General features: G+C 43.0%; 1 protein-coding gene across 1 annotated transcript in view; it reads right to left on the bottom strand.

Annotated features, from left to right (window-relative positions):
• The window catches only part of RPL5 (ribosomal protein L5), a 35,568-nt gene that overhangs the window by 4,646 nt on the left and 8,605 nt on the right, over positions 1 to 22,317 (bottom strand). Inside the window, exons 5-6 of the mRNA XM_069232362.1 lie at positions 14,008 to 14,210; positions 11,658 to 11,835 (exon numbers count right to left, since the gene is read on the bottom strand). Coding sequence (XP_069088463.1) covers positions 11,658 to 11,835; positions 14,008 to 14,210 — 381 coding nt within the window. The remainder of the gene's footprint in view (positions 1 to 11,657; positions 11,836 to 14,007; positions 14,211 to 22,317) is intronic.

The raw sequence follows: 22,317 nt of genomic DNA, 5'->3' as shown, positions 1-22,317 counted from the left end.
CGGGTGGGCACATGCGAATCTACTGCGACTGATGCCACGAACAGATGTACACTGGGTAAGTGACATTTTCAGTTCGATGGCATCTGTCGCTGTAGATACGCATGTTCTGCAATAGACTAGTAAGCAGTTATTTCCCCAAAAGCGGTGGATCAGCCTGTAGGAGTGGAAGTAGTTTGAAATAATGTTCTTAATACGGCTTGGCCTACTGTGGCTTGTTGTGCAGATAACACGTCTATACAGTAGTGCTTGGTGAATGTGTGAGGCGTAGACCATGTGGCTGCCTTACATATTTCTTGCATTGGGATGTTTCCTAGAAAGGCCATGGTAGCACCTTTCTTTCTGGTTGAGTGTGCCCTTGGTGTAATGGGCAGCTGTCGTTTAGCTTTAAGGTAGCAGATTTGGATGCATTTAACTATCCATCTGGCTATACCTTGTTTTGAAATTGGGTTTCCTGCATGAGGTTTTTGAAATGCAATAAAGAGTTGTTTAGTCTTTCTGATGTTCTTTGTTCTGTCAATGTAATACATTAATGCTCTTTTGACATCTAATGTATGTAGTGCCCTTTCAGCTACGGTATCTGGCTGTGGAAAGAACACTGGAAGTTCCACTGTTTGATTTAGATGGAACGGTGAAATAACCTTTGGCAAAAATTTAGGATTGGTCCTTAGGACGACTTTATTTTTGTGTAGTTGTATAAAAGGTTCCTGTATAGTAAACGCCTGAATCTCGCTTACTCTTCTCAGGGAAGTAATGGCGATGAGAAATGCCACCTTCCAGGTTAGGAACTGTATGTCGCAGGAGTGCATGGGTTCAAAAGGTGGACCCATAAGTCTAGTTAGGACAACATTTAGGTTCCATGAAGGAACAGGTAGTGTTCTTGGTGGTTTAATTCTCCTAAGGCCCTCCATGAATGCTTTAATGACTGGTATTCTATATAGGGAAGTTGAATAGGTAGTCTGCAGGTATGCAGATATTGCTGCAAGGTGAATCTTAATGGAAGAGAAAGCTAGGTTAGATTTTTGTAAGTGAAGCAAGTAACCCACTACATGTTCTGGAGTTGTGTGTAATGGTTGTATTTGATTAATATGGCAGTAGCAAACAAACCTCTTCCATTTACTTGCATAGCAGTGCCTGGTGGATGGCCTTCTTGCTTGTTTTATGACTTCCATACATTCTTGGGTAAGTTGTAAGTGCCCGAATTCTAGGATTTCAGGAGCCAGATTGCTAGATTCAGCAATGCTGGATCTGGGTGTCTGATCTTTTGGTTGTGCTGTGTCAACAGATCTGGCCTGTTGGGCAATTTGGTGCAGGGTACCACTGAGAGGTCTAGCAGCGTTGTGTACCAGGGTTGCCTTGCCCAAGTTGGTGCTATCAATATGAGTTTGAGTTTGCTTTGACTGAGTTTGTTTACCAGGTAAGGAAGGAGAGGGAGAGGAGGAAAAGCGTAAGCAAATATCCCTGACCAGTTCATCCATAGGGCATTGCCTTGGGATTGTTTGTGTGGGTACCTGGATGCGAAGTTTTGGCATTTTGCGTTCTCCCTTGTCGCAAACAAGTCTATCTGAGGTGTTCCCCAGAGTTTGAAATAAGTGTTCAGAATTTGGGGGTGAATTTCCCATTCGTGGACCTGTTGGTGATCTCGAGAGAGATTGTCTGCGAGTTGATTTTGTATCCCTGGTATAAACTGTGCAATTAGGCGAATTTGGTTGTGAATTGCCCAATGCCAAATTTTTTGTGCTAGCAGGCTTAACTGCGTGGAGTGCGTCCCTCCCTGCTTGTTTAGATAATACATTGTTGTCATGTGGTCTGTTTTGACGAGAATGTATTTGTGAACTATTATTGGTTGGAAAGCTTTTAGTGCTTGAAAAACTGCTAGAAGTTCTAGGTGATTGATATGCAGTTTTGTTTGATGTACGTTCCATTGTCCTTGTATGCTGTGTTGATCGAGGTGTGCTCCCCACCCTGTCATGGAAGCATCTGTTGTTATTACGTATTGTGGCACTGGGTCTTGGAAAGGCCGCCCCTTGTTTAAGTTTATGTTGTTCCACCACAGAAGCGAGAGGTAAGTTTGGCGGTCTATTAACACCAGATCTAGAAGGTGACCCTGTGCTTGAGACCACTGCGATGCTAGGCATTGTTGTAAGGGCCTCATGTGCAGTCTTGCGTTTGGGACAATGGCTATGCATGATGACATCATGCCTAGGAGTTGTAATACCATCTTTGCCTGTATCTTTTGTGTTGGATACATGCGTTGTATGATGGTGTTGAAATTTTGAATTCTTTGTGGACTTGGAGTGGCTACTCCATTTGATGTGTCTATTATGGCTCCCAGGTATTGTTGTACCTTGCGTGGCAGAATTTTGGATTTTGTGAAATTGACGGTGAACCCGAGTTTGAAGAGGGTTTGTATGATCTGATTTGTGTGATTTGAGCACTGTATGAACGAATGGGCCTTGATTAGCCAGTCGTCCAAATATGGGAACACATGTATTTGCTGCCTTCTTATGTGTGCAGTGACTACCGCTAGACATTTGGTAAAGACTCTTGGTGCGGTTGTTAATCCGAAAGGCAGTACCTTGAATTGGTAATGTATTCCTTTGAATACAAACCTTAGGTATTTCCTGTGCGATGGGTGTATTGGTATATGGAAATAAGCATCCTTGAGGTCTAAAGTTGCCATGTAGTCGTGTAGTTTTAGCAATGGCAATACTTCTTGTAGTGTGACCATGTGGCAGTGGTCTGATTTGATGAAAGTGTTCACTACTCTGAGGTCTAGGATTGGTCTCAGTGTTTTGTCCTTCTTTGGTATCAGAAAGTACAGTGAGTAAACTCCTGTGTTTATTTGTGTGTTTGGCACTAATTCGATTGCATTCTTTTGCAATAGTGCCTGCACTTCTATCTCCAGGAGATTGGAATGGTGTGTTGTTAAATTTTGTGCTTTTGGTGGTATGTTTGGAGGGAATTGTAGAAATTCTATGCAATAACCATGTTGGATAATTGCTAGAACCCAAGTGTCTGTAGTGATTTCCTCCCATGCTTTGTAATAATGACCTATTCTTCCCCCCACTGGTGTTGTGTGGAGGGGGTGAGTGACATGTGAGTCATTGTTTAGTAGTAGGGGTTTTGGGGCTTTGAAATCTCCCTCTATTTCTAGGGAATTGCCCTCCTCTATATTGTCCCCGAAAACCTCCTCTATACTGTCCCTGGTAAGTGGACGGTGTTGCTTGTGAGGTGCTGGCTTGTGTGCTTTGACCCCGAAACCCCCCTCGAAAGGGCGTTTTACGGAATGTGCTGTAATTCCCTCTGCTCTGCGGGGAGTAGAGTGCGCCCATGGCTTTGGCAGTGTCCGTATCTTTTTTGAGTTTCTCAATCGCTGTGTCCACTTCTGGACCGAACAGTTCTTTTTCATTAAAAGGCATATTGAGAACTGCTTGTTGAATCTCTGGTTTAAATCCAGACGTTCGGAGCCATGCATGCCGTCTGATAGTTACAGATGTATTAATTGTCCGTGCAGCTGTATCTGCAGCGTCCATGGAGGAACGTATCTGGTTGTTGGAGATGGTCTGTCCCTCCTCAACCACTTGTTTCGCCCTATTTTGGAAGTCCTTGGGCAGATGTTCAATGAGATGTTGCATCTCGTCCCAGTGGGCTCTGTCATAGCGCGCAAGTAGTGCCCGGGAGTTCGCGATGCGCCACTGGTTTGCAGCTTGTGCTGCGACTCTTTTACCAGCTGCATCGAACTTGCGGCTTTCTTTATCTGGGGGTGGTGCATCTCCAGATGTGTGAGAGTTGGCCCTTTTCCTAGCTGCTCCTACAACAACAGAGTCTGGTGGCAGCTGTGTAGTGATGAAAACCGGGTCCGTAGGAGGCGGCTTATACTTCTTTTCCACCCTTGGTGTGATTGCCCTACTTTTGACCGGCTCCTTAAATATGTCTTTTGCGTGCCGGAGCATACCAGGGAGCATAGGCAGGCTTTGGTAGGAGCTGTGGGTGGAGGAGAGTGTGTTGAACAAGAAATCATCCTCGACCTGTTCTGAGTGGAGGCTTACGTTATGAAATTGTGCTGCTCTAGCCACCACCTGAGAGTACGCGGTGCTGTCTTCTGGTGGAGATGGCTTTGTAGGGTAGGCCTCCGGGCTGTTATCGGACACTGGGGCGTCGTATAGGTCCCATGCGTCCTGATCTTGGTCACCCTGGCTCATGGTGGTGTGAGCTGGGGAGTGAGATGGAGTTTGTGCTGGTGAAACGTTAATCACGGGCGGAGGAGAGGGTGGTGGTGTAATTCTTTTAACCACTTTTGGTTGTGGTGCTTGTTCCGTCTGGAACTCCAACCTTCTCTTTCTCCTAATGGGGGGAAGGGTGCTTATTTTTCCTGTCCCCTGCTGAATGAAGATACGCTTTTGCGTATGGTCCACATCAGTTGCTTGTAGCTCTTCCTCAAACCTATGCTTTTGCATTTGGGAGGTTAGCGAGTGCTCTTCTGTATAAGAGCCTGAAGCTGGGTCGCTTGCAGTTTGTTTCGGCGTCGAAACTTTGTCTGCGTGTTTTTTCGGCTCCGAGGTGACTTTTTTCCTTTTCGGGGCCGAAACCTCTCGGCGTCGATCTGTTTCGGTGCCGCTCTCTCGGCGTCGAGCCGTGTCCACACCGGCATCTCGGTGTCGAGGCTTGTCTCCAGCACTTTCTCGGTCCCGAGAAGGCTGCGTGCCGGTGTCTCGACCGGAGTCGGACGATCTCGGCACTGTTTGGGCCTTTTTCGGTGCCAACGGTCGGTCACCGAATTTATGGGTGGAGCCATGGCCTGGTGGCAGTGGCGTCCCCTGGGCCTTGTAAATGTTTCTTTGTGTGGTTTTCGACGTCTTACTCACGGTTTGTGTGTCGTCGAATCCTTCGGAGTCTGAGTCTTGGATCGAGAAGGTACCTTCTTCTTCCTGTTCCTCGAACTCCCGTTGGGCTGTCGGTGCGGACGCCATTTGAAGTCTTCTGGCTCGACGGTCTCGGAGTGTTTTTCGGGACCGGAACGCACGACAGGCCTCGCAGGTGTCTTCGCTGTGCTCAGGTGACAGGCACAGGTTGCAGACCAAGTGTTGGTCTGTGTAGGGGTATTTATTGTGGCATTTGGGGCAGAAACGGAACGGGGTCCGTTCCATCGGCGTTCCTCAGCACGCGGTCGGGCCGACCAGGCCCCGACGGAGGATCGAAAAAACTACCCAGAAGGGCACCGGAGCTCTTCGATCTTCGATGCGGTGTTGAATCTAAGTACGCCGATCCCGAACGCAACAATACCGACGAAAATCTTCCGAAATTAACTATTTTTACCGTTCCGAAACTCGGAGCGACAGGAACACGTCCGAACCCGATGGCGGAAAAAAAACAATCGAAGATGGAGTCGACGCCCATGCGCAATGGAGACAAAAGGAGGAGTCACTCGGTCCCGTGACTCGAAAGACTTCTTCGAAGAAAAACAACTTGTAACACTCCGGCCCAACACCAGATGGCGAGCTATTGCAGAACATGCGTATCTACAGCGACAGATGCCATCGAACTCATATTTACAGATGAATGTCTGGATTAATTTGATATGCTGATGAAAATGTGACTAACTGAATGGCCAACATATTTAAGGCCTGTATTTTGCTCATGCCAACTTAAGCTAGTGAAATTCTGTATTTACAAGAGTGTGCATTTCTTGACTAAAAGAAATATAAATAATGTGTATTCAGTGACCTCTGCTGGACTGAAGTAGAAGCAGATGCAGGTTCATTGTATAATGCAAGCTGTATAAAATGTTTCTAATGTGTACCGTAGCCTGACTGACTGGATTGTTTAGGGATATGTTACTAACTTGTATGTTTTTCCTCGAGGGTAAAGATGGGGAAAAATATTTTGTAATCGTTCTTCCAGTGACTTCGTATTTTGGCGGAGTGGAAACAAAGGATCCACAGATGAGGGGGAGAAATGGAAATCCAGAAAATAAAATGTATTAGTTTAGATTTCATGAATGGAATAACAGCAAATAGAAAGCCTGGAGTAAACTATTTGTATAATTTTGGTATCTTCATGTTCTGATTGGTTAAAGCATAAGGTGAGAAAGTTATGACCAATCATTTTCATTTAACAAGTTTAATTTAATGTTCAGTCACCATTGTTCAGGGGGCATTTTGCTCATTTATTCCTCTGAGTTCAGTTCATTTCTTGAAGTGATTCTATTGTTTCATGAGACGCTTAATGCTTAAATGGTTTAGTGTAGATTATAGTCCAAATTCTAAACCATTACCTCTGTCCTTAATCGGGTTTTACCCTGATATTGATGCCTGATGTTGTCCCACTGACGAAGTAGACGTTGTTGCCGACTTCTGTAGCATTGGGTAAAGTATGTAATGTGGATTGTTATTGGTCTTCTGTTTTTCAGGTACCAGCTGCAAGGGTTTATATACTGCTGCTTACTTATGTATTTTGATAGAACCTTAGCCAAATGTTTTCTAAATTTGTGATACTAAAACTTTTTACATGAAGCCCAACATGTCAATATTAACTAGTGGTTAGTGAGGGAGGCGTTTCTCACATGTTCATGAATTGTTTTTGAGGTTTTTGGTTTATCATCATTCAGATGTACTCAATTTCTCTTGCTCATTCTACTGCTATGGTTTTGTGATATAACCATTGAGATAATTGGTCTATTTGCGTTTATTAAGCTCTGATATATACGGCGTATGAATCAGCCTTTGTTGTTTCTCTACATGTATCATTTGTGTTTGAGAATTATTTCCGTGACTTTAGCGTTGTTAATATAGGGAAATAAAATTGGTAACTTCTTAATAAACTGGTGTGGTTATTGAGGTTAACTGTTATTGACTTATTTCAAATTACATCCCCTCAAAACAAATTCAGTTCATCGACCTAGTGTCTGTGTCTGTGGGTGTGGGTGTGTGAAATCCACTATTCAGTCTAAAATAATAGCTAGGATTTTTCTGTGTCAACAGGTCTGAGTGGGTTTGTGAATGGGTGCGTGAGGGTCTGTGAGTGCAGGAGTCTGAGTGAGTGTCAGTAGTTGTGTGGGTGACTGCCACAAAGGAACTTCATCTCCCCTTTTATCCCACAAGAGCCTGCAGTTTTGCACAAAACATCTACTCAAGAAGAGTTCTTTCTGCCTCCTCGGGTAAATGGTCAGTACGTATTCTACACTACAGCTGCGTATTTGGACCCTAAGGAAATATCTCCAGCGACATTGTGTGCATTTGGCAATGCAACTGTGATTTATGCTTCTTTCTCCAAAATTCAGAGATAACATTAATCCTCCTATAGAGGCCAACAAGAGTAGAAAGACTTGCGTCTCCACAAAATCATGGTCCTCCCTCTTATCTACATGCTTTTTGTTTTCTGGAGAGGTCTTCATATCCCTCAGGAACGTGCCACCAAAAATCAGCAAGATTCGCACCGGAGACCCCTTTAAGCTGTCCATCATCCTGTTAAAAGGCAGTAAGACCGCTGCATATTACTAAGGTAGTTTGGGGAAGTGGTGGGCCCGGGGTCTTGAGCCTCAGGAGATGGTCCCCCTGTGTGCCCCCCCCCCTTTTTTATGTAAATAAAACCAGAGGTGGTGGTGGTGGTCTCCCCCCCCCAATTCTTAGCTCACACCAACACTCTCCAGCTGAAGTGCGGGAATTTGTTTTTGGAGGAAAAAAATTCAATGGGCCCAAAGGTATCTTGTGTATGGTGTGTTGTTGGGTGCTGGATTTTATTAACCAATTGTCTAGTTAAGGTAAAGACATGTATGTGGTGTCTGAGGTATGCAGCTACTAAAACTAGACATTGTGAACACTCTTGGTGCTGCTGTTACTCCAAAGGGTAGTACTTTGAATTGGTAGTGGTTGCCTGATATTACTAACCTCAAATACTTGCGGTGAGCAGGATGTATGGGAATGTGGAAATAAGCATCCTTTAGATCTAATGCAGTCATGTAATCTTGTTTTTGCAGCAGGGGAATGACGTTCTGTAGAGTGTTCATGTGAAAGTGTTAAGACAGGGTATATAGATTTAGAGGTTTGAGATCTAGAATGGGTCCGAGAGTACCATCCTTCTTTGGTATAAGGAAGCATAGTGAGTATACTTGCATCCCTTGCTGTGAGATGGGAACCATTTCTATTGCCCCTTTGAGTAACAGATTGTACCTCTTGTTTTAGTAGAATAGTGTGTTCTGGAGAGAGTCTGAGAACAAGGGGGAATATTTGGTGGAGGGGAGATGAGCTCTAGGCAATAACCATTACGGATAACTGAGTACCCATTGATCTGTGGTGATTTTTTGCCAGCAAGAATGGAATTGTTGCAGTCTTCCTCCCACAGGAGAGATATAGGATTGTGGGATGTTTGGGAAGTCATTGTTTACTGGGTGTGGAAGCACCCTTTGAGGCTGCTAATTTTCCTCTGCCCCAAATAGGTTGTCCTCTGTAAGAGCCTCTAACTGACCCTCTTGAGTAGTATTGCGGTCCTTGTTTTGGATGGGAGGTGGAAGCCTCTGCAGTCTGGGTTTTAAGCCTCCCCTAAATTGCAGTTTCTGAAAGGAACCCCAAAATAATGAGGTATAAAAGGGCTCCCATGGCTTTGGCCGTCTCAGTCTTTCCTGAGTTTTTCCAACGGTTGTGTCCACCCCTGGTCCGAAAAGCTGCTGTTTATTAAAACTGCATAATAAAAGGACCGCCTGTTGTATTTCAGGTTTAAAACCCGAGGCCCCCCCAACCATGCATGTCCTCCAATTGTGATGTTGGTACTAATTCCTCTAGCTGCATCTAGATCAGACCTAATCTGATTTGTTATGGCCTGACCCTCTTCAGCAATTTGCTGCGCCCGCTCTTTGTGTTCTTTGGGTAGTTATTGAAATAATTCTTGCATCTCATCCCAATGTGCCCTGTCGTATCTTGCCAACAGGGCCTGGGAATTGGCAATATGCCATTGGTTGGCTGCTTGTGTTGCCACCCTTTTGCCTGCAGCGTCAAATTTCCTGCTTTGTCAGGGGTGGATTATTCCCCCGAAGACTGACTATTTGCAAGCTTCCTGGTTGCACTGACCACAACAGAACCTGGTGGCAATTGTCTGATGTAAATTGGATCTGTTGGTGCAGGCTTATATTGGTCAATCATCGACGTTAGAACCCTAGCTTTAACTGGTTCTTGAAATATTTCCTCTACATGCCTAAACATACCAGGAAGCATTGGTAAACCCTGGTATTGCTTAGGAGTTGAGGATAATATATTAACAAGAAAACACTCTTCTAAAGGTTCTGCATGCATTTGCACCCCCATGGTATGCAGCTGCCCTAGATATGACTTGGTTATAAACAGTACTATCCTCTGGTGGGGATGGTTTAGTAGGGTAGAGATCTGGATCATTAGATAGTATAGGATCGGAGTCGTACATGTCCCATGGGTCTACAATGACTCCTTGTGAATAAGTATGAGAGTGTGATGGTGGTGGAGTGATAGGTTGTGGTGAAAAAGAAAGCTGCAGTGAATGTGGAGGAGAAAGCTGAAGAGGTTTCGGCTTTTCCTTCTGCTTGAAATTTTTTGCTGGTGGTGGGGCACTATATAGTCAAGAGTCTCTTGAAAAGCTATTTTTTTTTTTTTTTTTTTTTTTAAATCTGTGGAGGTAGAGAAGTAATTTTTCTAGTCTCTTTCTGGATTTGTATTCTTCTCTGCTTGCTGTCCATAACCTCTAAAATAGGTTGAATGTCAGATTTCTCCATTTGATGGTCAGAGGTATGTTTTGTGCCCTTAGAGGAACGTTCATTGAATGTTTTGGGCACCTGCTTCACTCGAGCCAAGAGTCCTGTTTCCTCTGTATAGGATGATGTTTTCGGCTTCAAAGTCAAACTGAGGTGTTTCAGTTCCAAAGCTGTTGGTTGTGGTTTCGGCTCCGAAGCAGAGCATACTGTTTTCGGATCCACTGTTGTGGGCGTCAGCTCAGTTTAGAGGTTGAGGTTTGAATTTTTCAGCTCGACCCAGACACCGAAACACGCATAGCCTGGTGATGTAGTGGTTTGGCCTTTTTTGGCACCGAACTCAATTGTCGGTCGCCGATTAGTCTTTTTTGGGTGGAACCATGGCTTGACAGCAGTGATGCACCCAAGGCCTTGCCTGATTTTTTAATAAGTGGGTATTGGGGCAGGTGTACTCACATACAGCGCCGCTGCTATTGGCTGTCTGTTGCTGTCTGAACCTTATTCAGAGTCGGAATCTGGGTTCCAAACTGCCGTTTGTGCTGGTTCCTCTGCGAGGGTGTTGGTGGTGGACTGTGTGCTTGGACGCCATCTCCAGTCTTCGTGCCCTTAGATCGCGTAGTGTTTTCTTCGATCGAAAAGACACGCCTCACAGCTTTCCTCACGATGTTCCAGAGAAAGGCAGAGATTACAGAGCAAGTGCTGGTCACTGTAAGGAAATTTAGCATGGCACGGAGGACAGAATCTGAATGGAGTCTGATCCATCAGGCTATGATGCAGTAGGCCCGAACAAGCCCAAGGACGGCGTGAGTGCCCGAAAGGGCATTTCCTTGATCCTGACGGTACTATTGGATAGAGTGCAGAAGAAACCGTGTTCGAAACAATACCGACGGTACGAGAAGTTTGAGAATATAGAGTTTATGAATCAAAAGTCCAGGAGCAAGAGGTCACACGTCCGAAACAGATGGCAGAAAGAAAACTATCTAACAAAGGAGTCAATGCTCATGCATACCATCACCGAGAGGAGGAGTCACTCGATCCTGTGACAAAAAAAAAAAAAAAAAAAAAAAAAAGACTTTTTCGAAGAAAAAGAACTTGTAACATCCGAGCCCAACACTAGATGGTGAGATATGCACAGCATGCGTGTATCTGCAGCTACAAATGCCATTGAACACATGATTCAGAGTGAAGAAAAGGAAGGAAATCCCCGAATGAACAATTAAAATTTTCGTATGGTATTAATGAACATGCAGTTAGGACAAAAAGACTTTCCACACACCCAATACTTGACAAATTGCTTAACTCACATCAGCAATACATTGTTTTATTCAGCCTTTTCACATTCCCTATGGCAAAGACTTTAACCGACTAATCCAATGCTAAACTATAAGACCAAACGTTTGTATTAGAGCCAATAACTAACAGAAGAACTGGACTCAAAAAGGTTGCAATACAGAGCAAGAGGCTAGTAACGCCACAAATTAGAAGTTTCCCAAGCCTCTCGTAGATGCTCATTTCTCCACACTTCAACATGTCTTACCAAACCAACACTCAAAAGCTGAATAGTCCTACATAAGGAGGTACAGCAAGAGGCGCAGAGAACCAAGCAGTGCATTAAACACAACAGCCTTGCGAATTCACAGGTCATTCATTCACTATGGTAAACTTCAAGCCCTAGTGAACTAAACGGCCACCAACAGCAGCTACAATAGGACAACAACAGTATCTGATTGGACATTTGTATTAGGTTAGATGGCTCAAACCCCATCAACACTTTTTTCATATTGCTGCACCCATATGGTTTTACTAGTGACTATGTGGCTGTTGCAATGAGTTTCCAATTTTTTATTACTTTTTCCTCATGAGTCAGACGCACTCAAAGTTGTTACCATGCAACTAACAGAATCAAAGAGGGGGGGGGGGGGGACAAAAAAATTAAAGTAAAAACCTGGTCAGGTGCAACATTGTTCTTTATGTACTGCGAGAACTGTTTTTTATATGCATCCTCATCTTCCTCCATCAAATAGCGGATGTAGTCTGCTACATTTTGTCCCAGGATGTGCTTGCGGTGGACTTCAGCATTAAACTCTTTGCTTTCGGAGTCGTAACCAGGGAACCGCTTTGTGCTGAAAATAAAATGTAAAAAAAAAAAAAAAAAGTGTTTCAGTACCAAACCAAAGTATGTCACAACAGAGCTGCTGATCAGTCCAGTCTTGAAACTAACATCACAAACAGGCGAAAGATCAACTGCAGTTGGCTCAGTCAGGAATCATTATGCAGCAGCGACAGTTCAACACTAACAGCGGGAGCGCCTCAGACTGCACTGAAACTGCATTCTGCAAGTATTCAGGTTCAGACAAATGGGTAAATCGAGTAACAAAAGGAGGGGTGGATAGGCGTCAGGAGTTTATCTAACAAGTCACCACAAGCCTCCATACACTCAAAAACATCAAAATTACTAAATGGACCAGCACCCAAGACACCCTAAAGCGTCATCAGAATAAACATTTAAAAGGAAATTGTTGACAATGCCCAAGGTTATGTCCTATTAGCATTCAGAAAGGAGAGTCCCATCTGCCACAAGAGATACTTATAGCTTTCATCTTACTCAAGGACAGGCTTCGCCAACGTAGAGTTCAAAGTTTCAATTTCACAAATGGGCCCAGACCAAATTTGGAAATAATTTGGCGAGGTCGGTAGACCCAAATATAACTATTTATTGCTCGATTAACCTTGCCCCCTCTCTGGTCTCTGAAATTCTGGTTGCTGTCTGGAGCTGGACTCTGAATGAATTCAGACAGGTTTCCATTAGGCAGACAAGAGGAAGAGAGTTTTAATTATGTAGCAGGAAGCACCTCAATCCTTCTAAACAGGAAGTGGTTTGTTCTCAAATTCCTGGCACAGGCAAATTTCAAAACAGTTAAAAAAAAAAAAGAGAAACACAAAAACACACCTGTGCCTTCTAGGTCTACAATACTATAAAAGGACAAAGCATAATCAAATCAATTCAAGCACTTGTCAACCAGTGCTTTAAAAGAATTGCCCTTGATTAAGCTGCCAGGGTTCACTCTTATCAATAGCCTCAAAATAAGACCGGGATTAAAAGACTGAACATGTGTGTACACTATAGTCAATGGATTAACGAATTACTTAACTCCGTTACATTTCAGGTTTTCAATTGTTTAAAGATTTTATACATAAACCGGTCTTCATGAACCATATTATAATCCCATATATCGCCCATACAATTACCCTACACCAGCATTTACCCCAGCCTCTATTTCAGCCGAACTTTGTGGAGTAGGGACATCTGCTCTGCCCAGCTTAAATGCAGTCGTATTCAGGGTGCCGTTCTGCCTCGAGTACATACAATTGACTACAGGAGAAAGGACACTTGAGCCGGTGCTCAAAGACTAATAAATGTGATAGTTTATAAATTCACAGAGTGTGCAAATAAATACTTTTCACTAGATCGGTCACTAGGACTAGCAACTGAGACTTGTAAACCTTGTACATCTCCAAGAATAGGACCCAAAATTAAATGAACTTACTGTTAAACCAATTGGGTCACTGCATTTATTCATTTTGAAACTGTTCAAAAATTCATATTGCACACATAACTTCAACAAATTAATGCTGTAAGCCAACAGTACAGGTTTTTTTATGCACTATATTTTCACTTTAAATTCCCAGATCACATGTGGTTATTTAAGCATGGACGTAGTGTTTAAAGAATGTGTAGGGAGTGCTTCTGATGATAGCTACCCATCCCCGTATTCCTAGTACAAAAGTAAAATCCTACAGAGCAGGTGCATGCAACCCAACTTCTCCATTAATTTTGCCACCAACACAAATCCTCAAGTAGTCATGGAAAGGGGGAAAGGAGAAGAAGAAAAAAAAAAAAGCACGTTATTTAAAAGGAGGACAAAACAAGGAAAGGCAACACATCAGGGTGCTCGAGTACTTGTACATGTAACACCCATTTTGCTCTTTAGGTCAAAACAGACAATCCTGCAAGTTCAATGGGTTTCTTGCCCACAAGTCAAGCTTTTCAAAAGGTGTACCATTAACCGGAAGGAATTCAACCTCTGACATTAAACTAGTGCAAAATAAACCAGACACCGAGCTTCATCATCAAGATCTAAAACAAGGACAAATGAAGCCCCATCTATCTACAACGCATGTACGACATGGGTTAGTACAAACTATTTCCAAACGTGTCATGATGGCTGGTGCAGAAAAAATATATACTGGAGGCCTGTCATGTTTATACTTTGTGCAAGATGGTATATGATTACCTATGGGGAATAGACAGTCCACCATCTACGGCTCCCTTGAGGGCTCCAAAAACTTTGTTTCCAGTGGTGGTTCTGGCAAGGCCAGCATCCAGGTAGCAAGTAAAAGCACCAGGTTGGCCGTCTATGCTTTCCACGTTGTATTCATCACCAGTCACTTCCACTTGGCCTTCATAGACTTTGTCCAAGCCAAATTTATGGAGAATCTGAAAAACAGGATCAGATATTTTACATCACAGCAAGCTTTGTAACCTACTGAAGATGAAACTGCTTCTTTGGCAGAGTCTTCCAGGAACAAAGGACTAAAAATCAGAACCATAAGTGCAATCTAGGACTCCAAGACAAATTGTGAAACAGGCAATTTAAGCTATTTTGAACCACAAGGATCATTTCCCTCCTTTTCAAGCATGTGTCTGGCATACTTGTTTCCGTGAAGCTTCTGTTTCCATCTGCTGTGCAATAGCCAATAGAACCTGCGTTTCCACCAAGATTGTCTTTCCATAGGAGAAGCTTTTACGTCAGCCTTCTGGATGTGGCAAAGCAATGCTGGGAGAAAGCAGGGACTAGGAGAAAACAGATGTCAAAAAGGAATCCAATAGGACTAGTGGAATCCATATAAACTCCACAGGATCGACCAGTCTCTAAAGCCCTTTTCAGCATTCTGCGATTCGGGCAAGTTCTCACAAAACCACTCTAACCTCATTTCAATTAGCGTCTGCCTCCTAATGTATGTCACAGGGCGATCTAACAGTATCTCCTCACTAAATGCAGCAGCGCTACCACTCTGCTAAACACCTAAATATCTCCAACCATGAATCCACTGTTTCCTCCCCAACTGCGATGAGAGTGTATTCACCATTATATTCCAAACCACTACTGATAATGCAAATATACGATGCTCAGTACTGTGGCTCCAATATTCCCACATATTTATAGTCAGCCACAAGAAAACAAGTTAGCACAAGCAATAAAGAAGCAAACTATAGCAAAGAATTGTACACACAGGACAAAAATAACTTTACGACATGTGCACTGTTGGGGAACGTCTATTACCAGTGTTAAAATGCAAGTACTAATTTTAAACTTTCAATAAAAATAATATCCTTTACACTATGCAGTCAATTGTTGTGGTACTAATCACCAAGGAGCAGGTGGTCAGAGGTAGGGAAGAAGATTTGAATATCTGTAAGACCGCCAGTATGGACTAACCCAGAGGAAATTATTTACTATGTCTGGTAAGTATTCAGTAGATTCCAGATTGGTTTAGGAACCAGTCTACTAGAGAATGCAACTGTGAACACAAAAAGCACTGCTTGTCCAGCACTCCGACCATGTCACATTTCAAGCATCATCTCGCTCACTGTTCAACATAGCAGCCGATACAGTGGGCTACTCTGGTCCCTAAATGTGCATTTGAGACCTATACACCTGTATCCCTGGAATAAGTGGTGACAGTAGCAAAGAACAACAATTTTTACTTAAGCAGACTGTCTCTTGATGGACAGTGGTAGGGTTTGCCAAATCGTCCTATATACACACACACGTAGGGTTATTACTGTGCCCAATCAAAAGTAATTTATTTTGCAGAGTGCTTAGAATGCACCCCTAGGTAAGAGTGCTTCAACTCCAACACAAAACGGTAGCGTTGATAGACTGCATTTATAGTGTCCAATAAGAATGGAATACCTAAGGCACCCATGTATAATTTAATCCAGATTCCCACCTTACTTTACTTCAAACCTCACGAGCTCTTGTTAGTTTGTGAGGTCTGAGCACTCAAATAAGATCCTACCATTATCTGCATGCTCGCCCGTTGAATCAACTGATATAAAACTAATATACAAAACACACTACAGCTCTGAGTAGCCATCTCAAAAGTTAGTCAGACAACACAAATCTGAGACAAGGGAATCGGTTTACTTAAAAGTTTAACAGATCACTACATCTTGCTGTACATGTTCTGTTCACATGGACATCCCACCTTCCCTGGGAAGTGTGTGTGTGTGTGTGAGAATGTGTGGGGGGGGGGGGCGGCGGAGTTGTCTTGGAAGAGCAGGAAAGGAAAAAGGGGCAGAGGAGACCATTCAATAAAAGCATTGAGATCAATGACGTCAAGAGCCACAGTTCCTCCTGGAACAAGGACTTCAATCCCACACCACCATACTTGCTGCAATACCACAGAGCACTTGTGTTGTCCGTCAGGACATGAACAGTCTTGCCAGACATGAGTAAGTTCTTCTCAGCCAACTGAAGGTTGCGAGCACCTGCAGGTTGATGTGATGCCTATTCTCTGCCAAAGACCAAAGGCCCTTGATCTCCACATTCCCCCAGACACCCCACCTCCCCCAAACCCAGAAATGATACATCCACTACTATAGCAAGCTCTGGGGATCTGCTGCAGTTCACATTGCTGCCTGATTGCAAGCACAGGAGGCCCCGAGCGGGTTCCTCCAAAATAAGTTGTCCGAAAGGCAGCATCAGAGTTGATCCCACTGCAGGTTCCACAGCCACCAGGCCAGGAAAACAGCAGAACGCAAAAGGCCAAGAAACCTCAATTTCTGCCGAAATCCAGCAGGAAAAACCAAAACATCAGGTTTATATCATGAACGCTTCAGACTCCCTGCGGGGTCAGAAATGCTTTGCAAGCCATTGTGTCCAGGGTATTTTATAAAAGGAATCCTCTCAGGCTGCACGGAGGATTCTGCCTTGTTGCTGGAAATCCCCAGTGAGGATACACGAGTGACCGATAGTTGTCTGCTGGTTGTTGACAACCGATTGTGGCAAACCTGCCTTCAGAAGTCGTCAAATTGTAGGAATCCATGTATCCCCTACCTAAGAAGATGGACTGCAACCACCACATCTCCTGTGTAACCACTTGAAGGACAGAACTGGAAATGTTCCAACCCCATTACCAACAGAAGGAAGGAAGGATCTGTGCTCCTGCAGGACGAGAACATGCAAGTCGGAGCCCTCCCTTTGTGGCGACCCAAAAAAAAAAAAAAAAAAAAAAAAACCTGGAGCAACACCCCCAGGAAACTGTGCACCTTTCCCCAGCATAAATTACACATCCATCTGGCACAGGAGGTTCAACCTGCCCAAGTCTGCATGGAGACAGGTAAGAACATGAGAAGTATCAGAAAGTAAGGGGATGACATCTGCCTGCTCACCGACCTCCAGCAGCCACTAGTTGCATAGTATAGCATGACAGCTGGATCCCCCCCCCCCCCCAAAAAAAAGGACAGCCACTGGAAGGATAATTAAAGTTCTTGGCTGCAGCTGTGCCAGGAGAGAAGGACAGCTGTATATAGTAGCAGTATGGTTTGCAAGGGCTGCCTCAGACAATAGGCAAAACTGAATACCCTCTACACCAGAGAAATCAAACCTAAACAGGCAGTGTCCTTTAAAGTGCTCCAGCCGAGTCAGTCTTTTCACCCAAAAGCTTCAAACTGTCTTAAGGCATAACCACAAGGGATGCCTGCTGGTCATCGTGATATGCTGTGACTCACATGCAGGCATGATGACTGGCAACAATGGTGCCTAGCTGCAACCCACAGTCCATCGTGTGCAGACAGGCGCTCAAGATATTTAGCTATGTCCTGTCCATCTTGAATAGCCCGAGTGAAGTTACTAAATTAGTTAGATGGCAGTAAGATCTCACTAGCCACATCCAACAAGGCTTCAGTGTATGTCCTAGCAGCTATGACAGAGCAGACAGCTCAAATTCGGGCTATGTGTAAAGTATTTATGCAGTACCAAAACACAAACTAGAAACACCACAAATAAATCCCAAACAATTAGAAAAATACAGTAAAATGTAATTAACAAATTGACACCAAATCGAAAGAAAAAATTATCTGGGACCAGAGATATGAATTATTAAAGTTTTAATTAGGATAAGTGCAAGACGTATAAAGTACCAATGATCGCTAAAAGTTCCCAGCAGACCGGGCCTTGGGTGCCATTTGAAACCGACCACGATGGAGCGAAGGTTGGATACACCAAGCAGGTTTGTTCTGGTCAAAGATTTTACTATCTGACTAGCTTTAACAGGAGATCGATGATATGAGCATTGGAGCCTGCTTCTTTGTCCTGTGGATAAGAGGGAGGAGGCAGTCCTTCAGGGATCCTCTCAGGTCACAGACAGCAGGGTCAGTCTGCTTTTCTTAGTCAGGTACACCAGTGTTGAGGTTGGCGTCGAGAGGGCCTACATTTGTGCCAGGCACTAGCTAGTGGGTGGCAGTGACTTGTGGGCATGCCCTAAACCATAGGGTAAAAATTCCTGGGTCCAACACTACCTACACTGGGTATTTTTAATATGGCAACATTTAACTTGGGCTGAGGATGTGTGGGGATTGCGTTATGGTAATTCTAGTGTCCTCCCACATCTAACACTAAAAACTCCAGTTTGAGGCAGCCACTGTACCCACAAACTCAGAGAAATAAGTCTGGTAGGACAAAAGCAGAGTCCTTCCTGTGTTGGCAGCCTAAGCCCAACAGACTTGTTCAGCAGGACTTGCACTGGAGGGTCAAAAAAAAAAAAAAAAAAAAAAAACACACACACACAGATACCCCCACCCTGCAAATTCATTGAAGTCATCTTTTCCCAGTCAGGTCAGCATATTGTTTGCTCCAAGGAGGCATATCACACCTATCCAAGGCTAATGACTGGTTCTCTAGCTTCTCCTTGGTCAATGTAAATTAGTCTTCAGGAACTTCAAGCATGAAAAGGATACACTTTCTAAAGGTTGTTTCATTTACATTAATAATCCAGCCACCACAGAATTAAGCTTTAGTAACTAATAGAAATAGTGGTTTCATTATTTGTATAGATGGTACCATCCCAGAGGTACAGTATTACGGATTTTTTTTAAAATCTGTTCTATATAGGACAGCTAAGCCTGCCACAGCCAGCATAGGAAGCTTTTGGGTGCTAGTCCCTGTAACATGCTAAAATTACATTTCTACAGCTCCTACTGTTAACTTGCAGACCCAGGGAGCATTTTGTACCATGGGCAGGGGTCTTCAAAATGGGGGTGGGAGAGGAGGAGACAGGCTCCGGCCAAGACAAGCATTATGCTTCTAATAGAGCTTTGTTTTAAACTGAAAAAGATGAGCGGTAGTAAACCGCTCTATAATGGGTAATCACGAACATGTTTTACAAAACTTAACTGCAATGTTCAAATCTAGAGGTATTTTAACATTGCCAATTTAATAGAATAATTGTGAAAAATTCCGAGGGGGGCAAATAAAAATAAAATATATATATATATATATATATATATATATATATATATATATATATATATATATATATATATATATATGCATGGCATTAAAACGTTTGAAGCTCACTGTACAAGGGACTTCTAGGCAACTTAAATTTACTGATTAGGAGTATGCCTATTCAACCAGTAACAAAATGTCGCACATTACTACTGTCAGCAGGGGGTACGGTGCACAGAGTTCTAAAGCCAGCACGCATCGGTTCCAGCAAACGGAGTAAACGTGCAGAAAAGGCAGATTTCCTACATAGACCCAACTGAAATGAATCAAAGATTATATCTTGCACAGAGGAATAAGAGGCCAAAGAGGGTGCCTAGATGAAATTAATGTACGGCCGGCTCAATTTAGCAAAATGGCAGACAGTTTACCTGGGTAAACATGCTTTTGACTGGCAAAAAGGAGAGGGCAGGAGACTGAGCAAACGCCGCCCTAGCAACTGCACAGAGGTAAAAGCAAAGATGCAATCACAAAGCTGACAAATGTTTGTAAAGGACCTGTCTACAGACAATTATGGTAAACTGGATTCATTCAAAGCCTACCATGCACCGCTTATAGGGCCTCTACTGAAGCCTATATCACGCAGTACCAACAGAGGACAGGCATGGCATAGTTTTCCTGGCAGAAACTAAATATTATCTTCAAATTTCAGTTATTGTTGTGATACGGCTAGCTCTAGTATTTGGGCACAGAGCCCAGTCTGCACCCATTAGATACCTACCAACCACAGACATTTCCGAAGACACTCATACAAGTCCAAGGTGGCATGGCCTTCATGATTCACAATTTCAAAAATAAAGAGTACCTGGCAGAAGTCAATGCCTGGGTGCAGTCACAAGATTCTTACGTTTCTGTGAGGCAAAGTCACAGAATCTATGGGAATCGACTGAAGTTCCCACACAGCAAATGTGAACATATCTTGATTAAGATGGTACACACAAAAGTGTGCTGGCCATTGGCCAGAACAGGAAATGCCCAGGCAAGCTCAAAGTTAAGTCAGCCAATAAGGGCATTAAGAAAAGAAATTATGTGCATGGCCTAGCATTGGACTGCAACCCCAGGGCATCAAGTGTTCGACTCCCCCATTCCCCATCCCTCCCCCAGTAGATGTATTGAGGAACAGAAAGTTCATTAAAACACCATGGACTGGGTAAACCCAATATTAGTCCATGCTAGGAGGCCACTACCCTCAATCATCTTCTCTGGTGATCCAGTTGAGTGTATTCCTCCTCATAACTGTACTCTTATGGATATCCTCAAGCAGGAATCCACACAGAGATGAAAGTTTCCTCTTTCTAATGGTACCCTAAGGATCAAGATGTGTTCTAAAAACAATTTAACAGAAAGCACAAAGCCTTTAGGGTCTGACTGTTTTCAATTATTGTGACAGGCAGTGTGGATAGCCTGCTGCAAGACTGACGACAAAAAAAACACAAAAAAAACCTCTGCTTTAAGGGATGCTGTTCCATTGCAACCACAGGTGGGGGCATGAAAACGGAATCTCTTTAGAGGGTGCAAAGGTCAAGTTCTCTGCGCTTAAGGTATTATAAGATAGATATATCTTAACAAGAAATAGCATTTACACGGTCTGTGGAGTGAACTTTATTTTGTTATATATTTTTTTTTAAAAAGAGCACCCCATGCCAACACCTAGGGGCCCTATCATATTCAAAGGGGTTTATAATCTAGTGTACATAAGGTATATCCATTTTAGAAAACTGAACAAAACATTAATGTGCACAACCTTGAAATCTAATCTAATGACCTTCAAAACGTAATATGCCCAGCAAAGACAACCCACTGCACTAGAAGTTAACGACAAACTTTTTTCACCAATGCCACCAATTTTATTTTTTAGGCATCTAACACTATACAGGAGCCACAAACTGGTAGGATAGCAAGTGCTACTACTAAGCACCAGAGAAGAATGCTATCAGGGTGTGGAATTTAATAACATTCCTACTTGTCCATGGTACAGGATGCTTCTTAAATCTACTTGTCCTGTAACAAAATACACTTGTCCCTTTAGTGCCATAAAGTCAGGTGACAAATTATGGCAGCAATCTCATTCTATAAAAACTCCGATATTAGCCTTCCTCATTATGTGAAGGTTCATACTTTGCTCATGCTAAAATGGACTTCATAAGTAGCTTCTAGGATTACGATTTCCTGGCCAACTTCCATAAATTGTTCTAAATTCAGGAAAGCCGTAAATCTGCACTAATGCAAGGGCATATACCATAGATGCACCTTTGTGACTATTTAAGAATTGGGCATTTAATTAGGTTTGGATTTAACCAAGATTTTTTGTTTTTGATTAAAATTGGATCTCTAGCTGTAGGCTGGCTTCACTAGAACTATTTCACAAGCAGCATTTCGGCACTCAGTTTTGTTCAGTACCAGGAACTGTCACAATGTGTGTTTTTTTAAATGAAAAAATGTTTTAATTTTGCCAATTTTTGTTATAATGGCAAGAGCCCAAGTACCTCCCACAACAATGAAGTGTTATAAAGGTCATGTCAAAACATGACACGCATTAATAAAACCCAAACGTCTGACCACCAAAGTCAGACTTCGTCAATGGTTATTTTCATGTTTTCAATTATATTCCTGAAACTGGCTACAATGGTTTTCCATTATGATTTTTGGGGGGGGAAATACTAGCATGCATCAACACACTTTACTAAAGGATGCTTCAAAGAAATGGTACCTAACATTTCACAGAAATATGGCAAAACCTTTTTTTCTAGTTGCATTGGCTTCTGAGCAATTTATTTTGAAATCAAATATTCATCAATCTTGCTTTTAAGCTTCTGCAAATATTTACATCTAATCGAAGAGCATTTTGGGAGCATTATAGGTTGCCTCATTGTGAAACTTTGTGAGTACACATTTTTATACTAGAACCACTGTTGTGCAGTCAAAGCTTACATTTCCTTAGAGCACTCATCCTAGTAGTAGAGGCTTTGCATTAATAAGCCATAAATACAAGTTTGAACAACATTGACATATGAACACTATTACCTTAACAGC

This window comes from Pleurodeles waltl, chromosome 4_2 (assembly GCF_031143425.1).
Source record: "Pleurodeles waltl isolate 20211129_DDA chromosome 4_2, aPleWal1.hap1.20221129, whole genome shotgun sequence".
NCBI lineage: Eukaryota > Metazoa > Chordata > Amphibia > Caudata > Salamandridae > Pleurodeles > Pleurodeles waltl.
The sequence above is the reverse complement of the archived record's forward strand: the minus strand, read 5'-3'. Positions and strand labels throughout refer to the sequence as shown.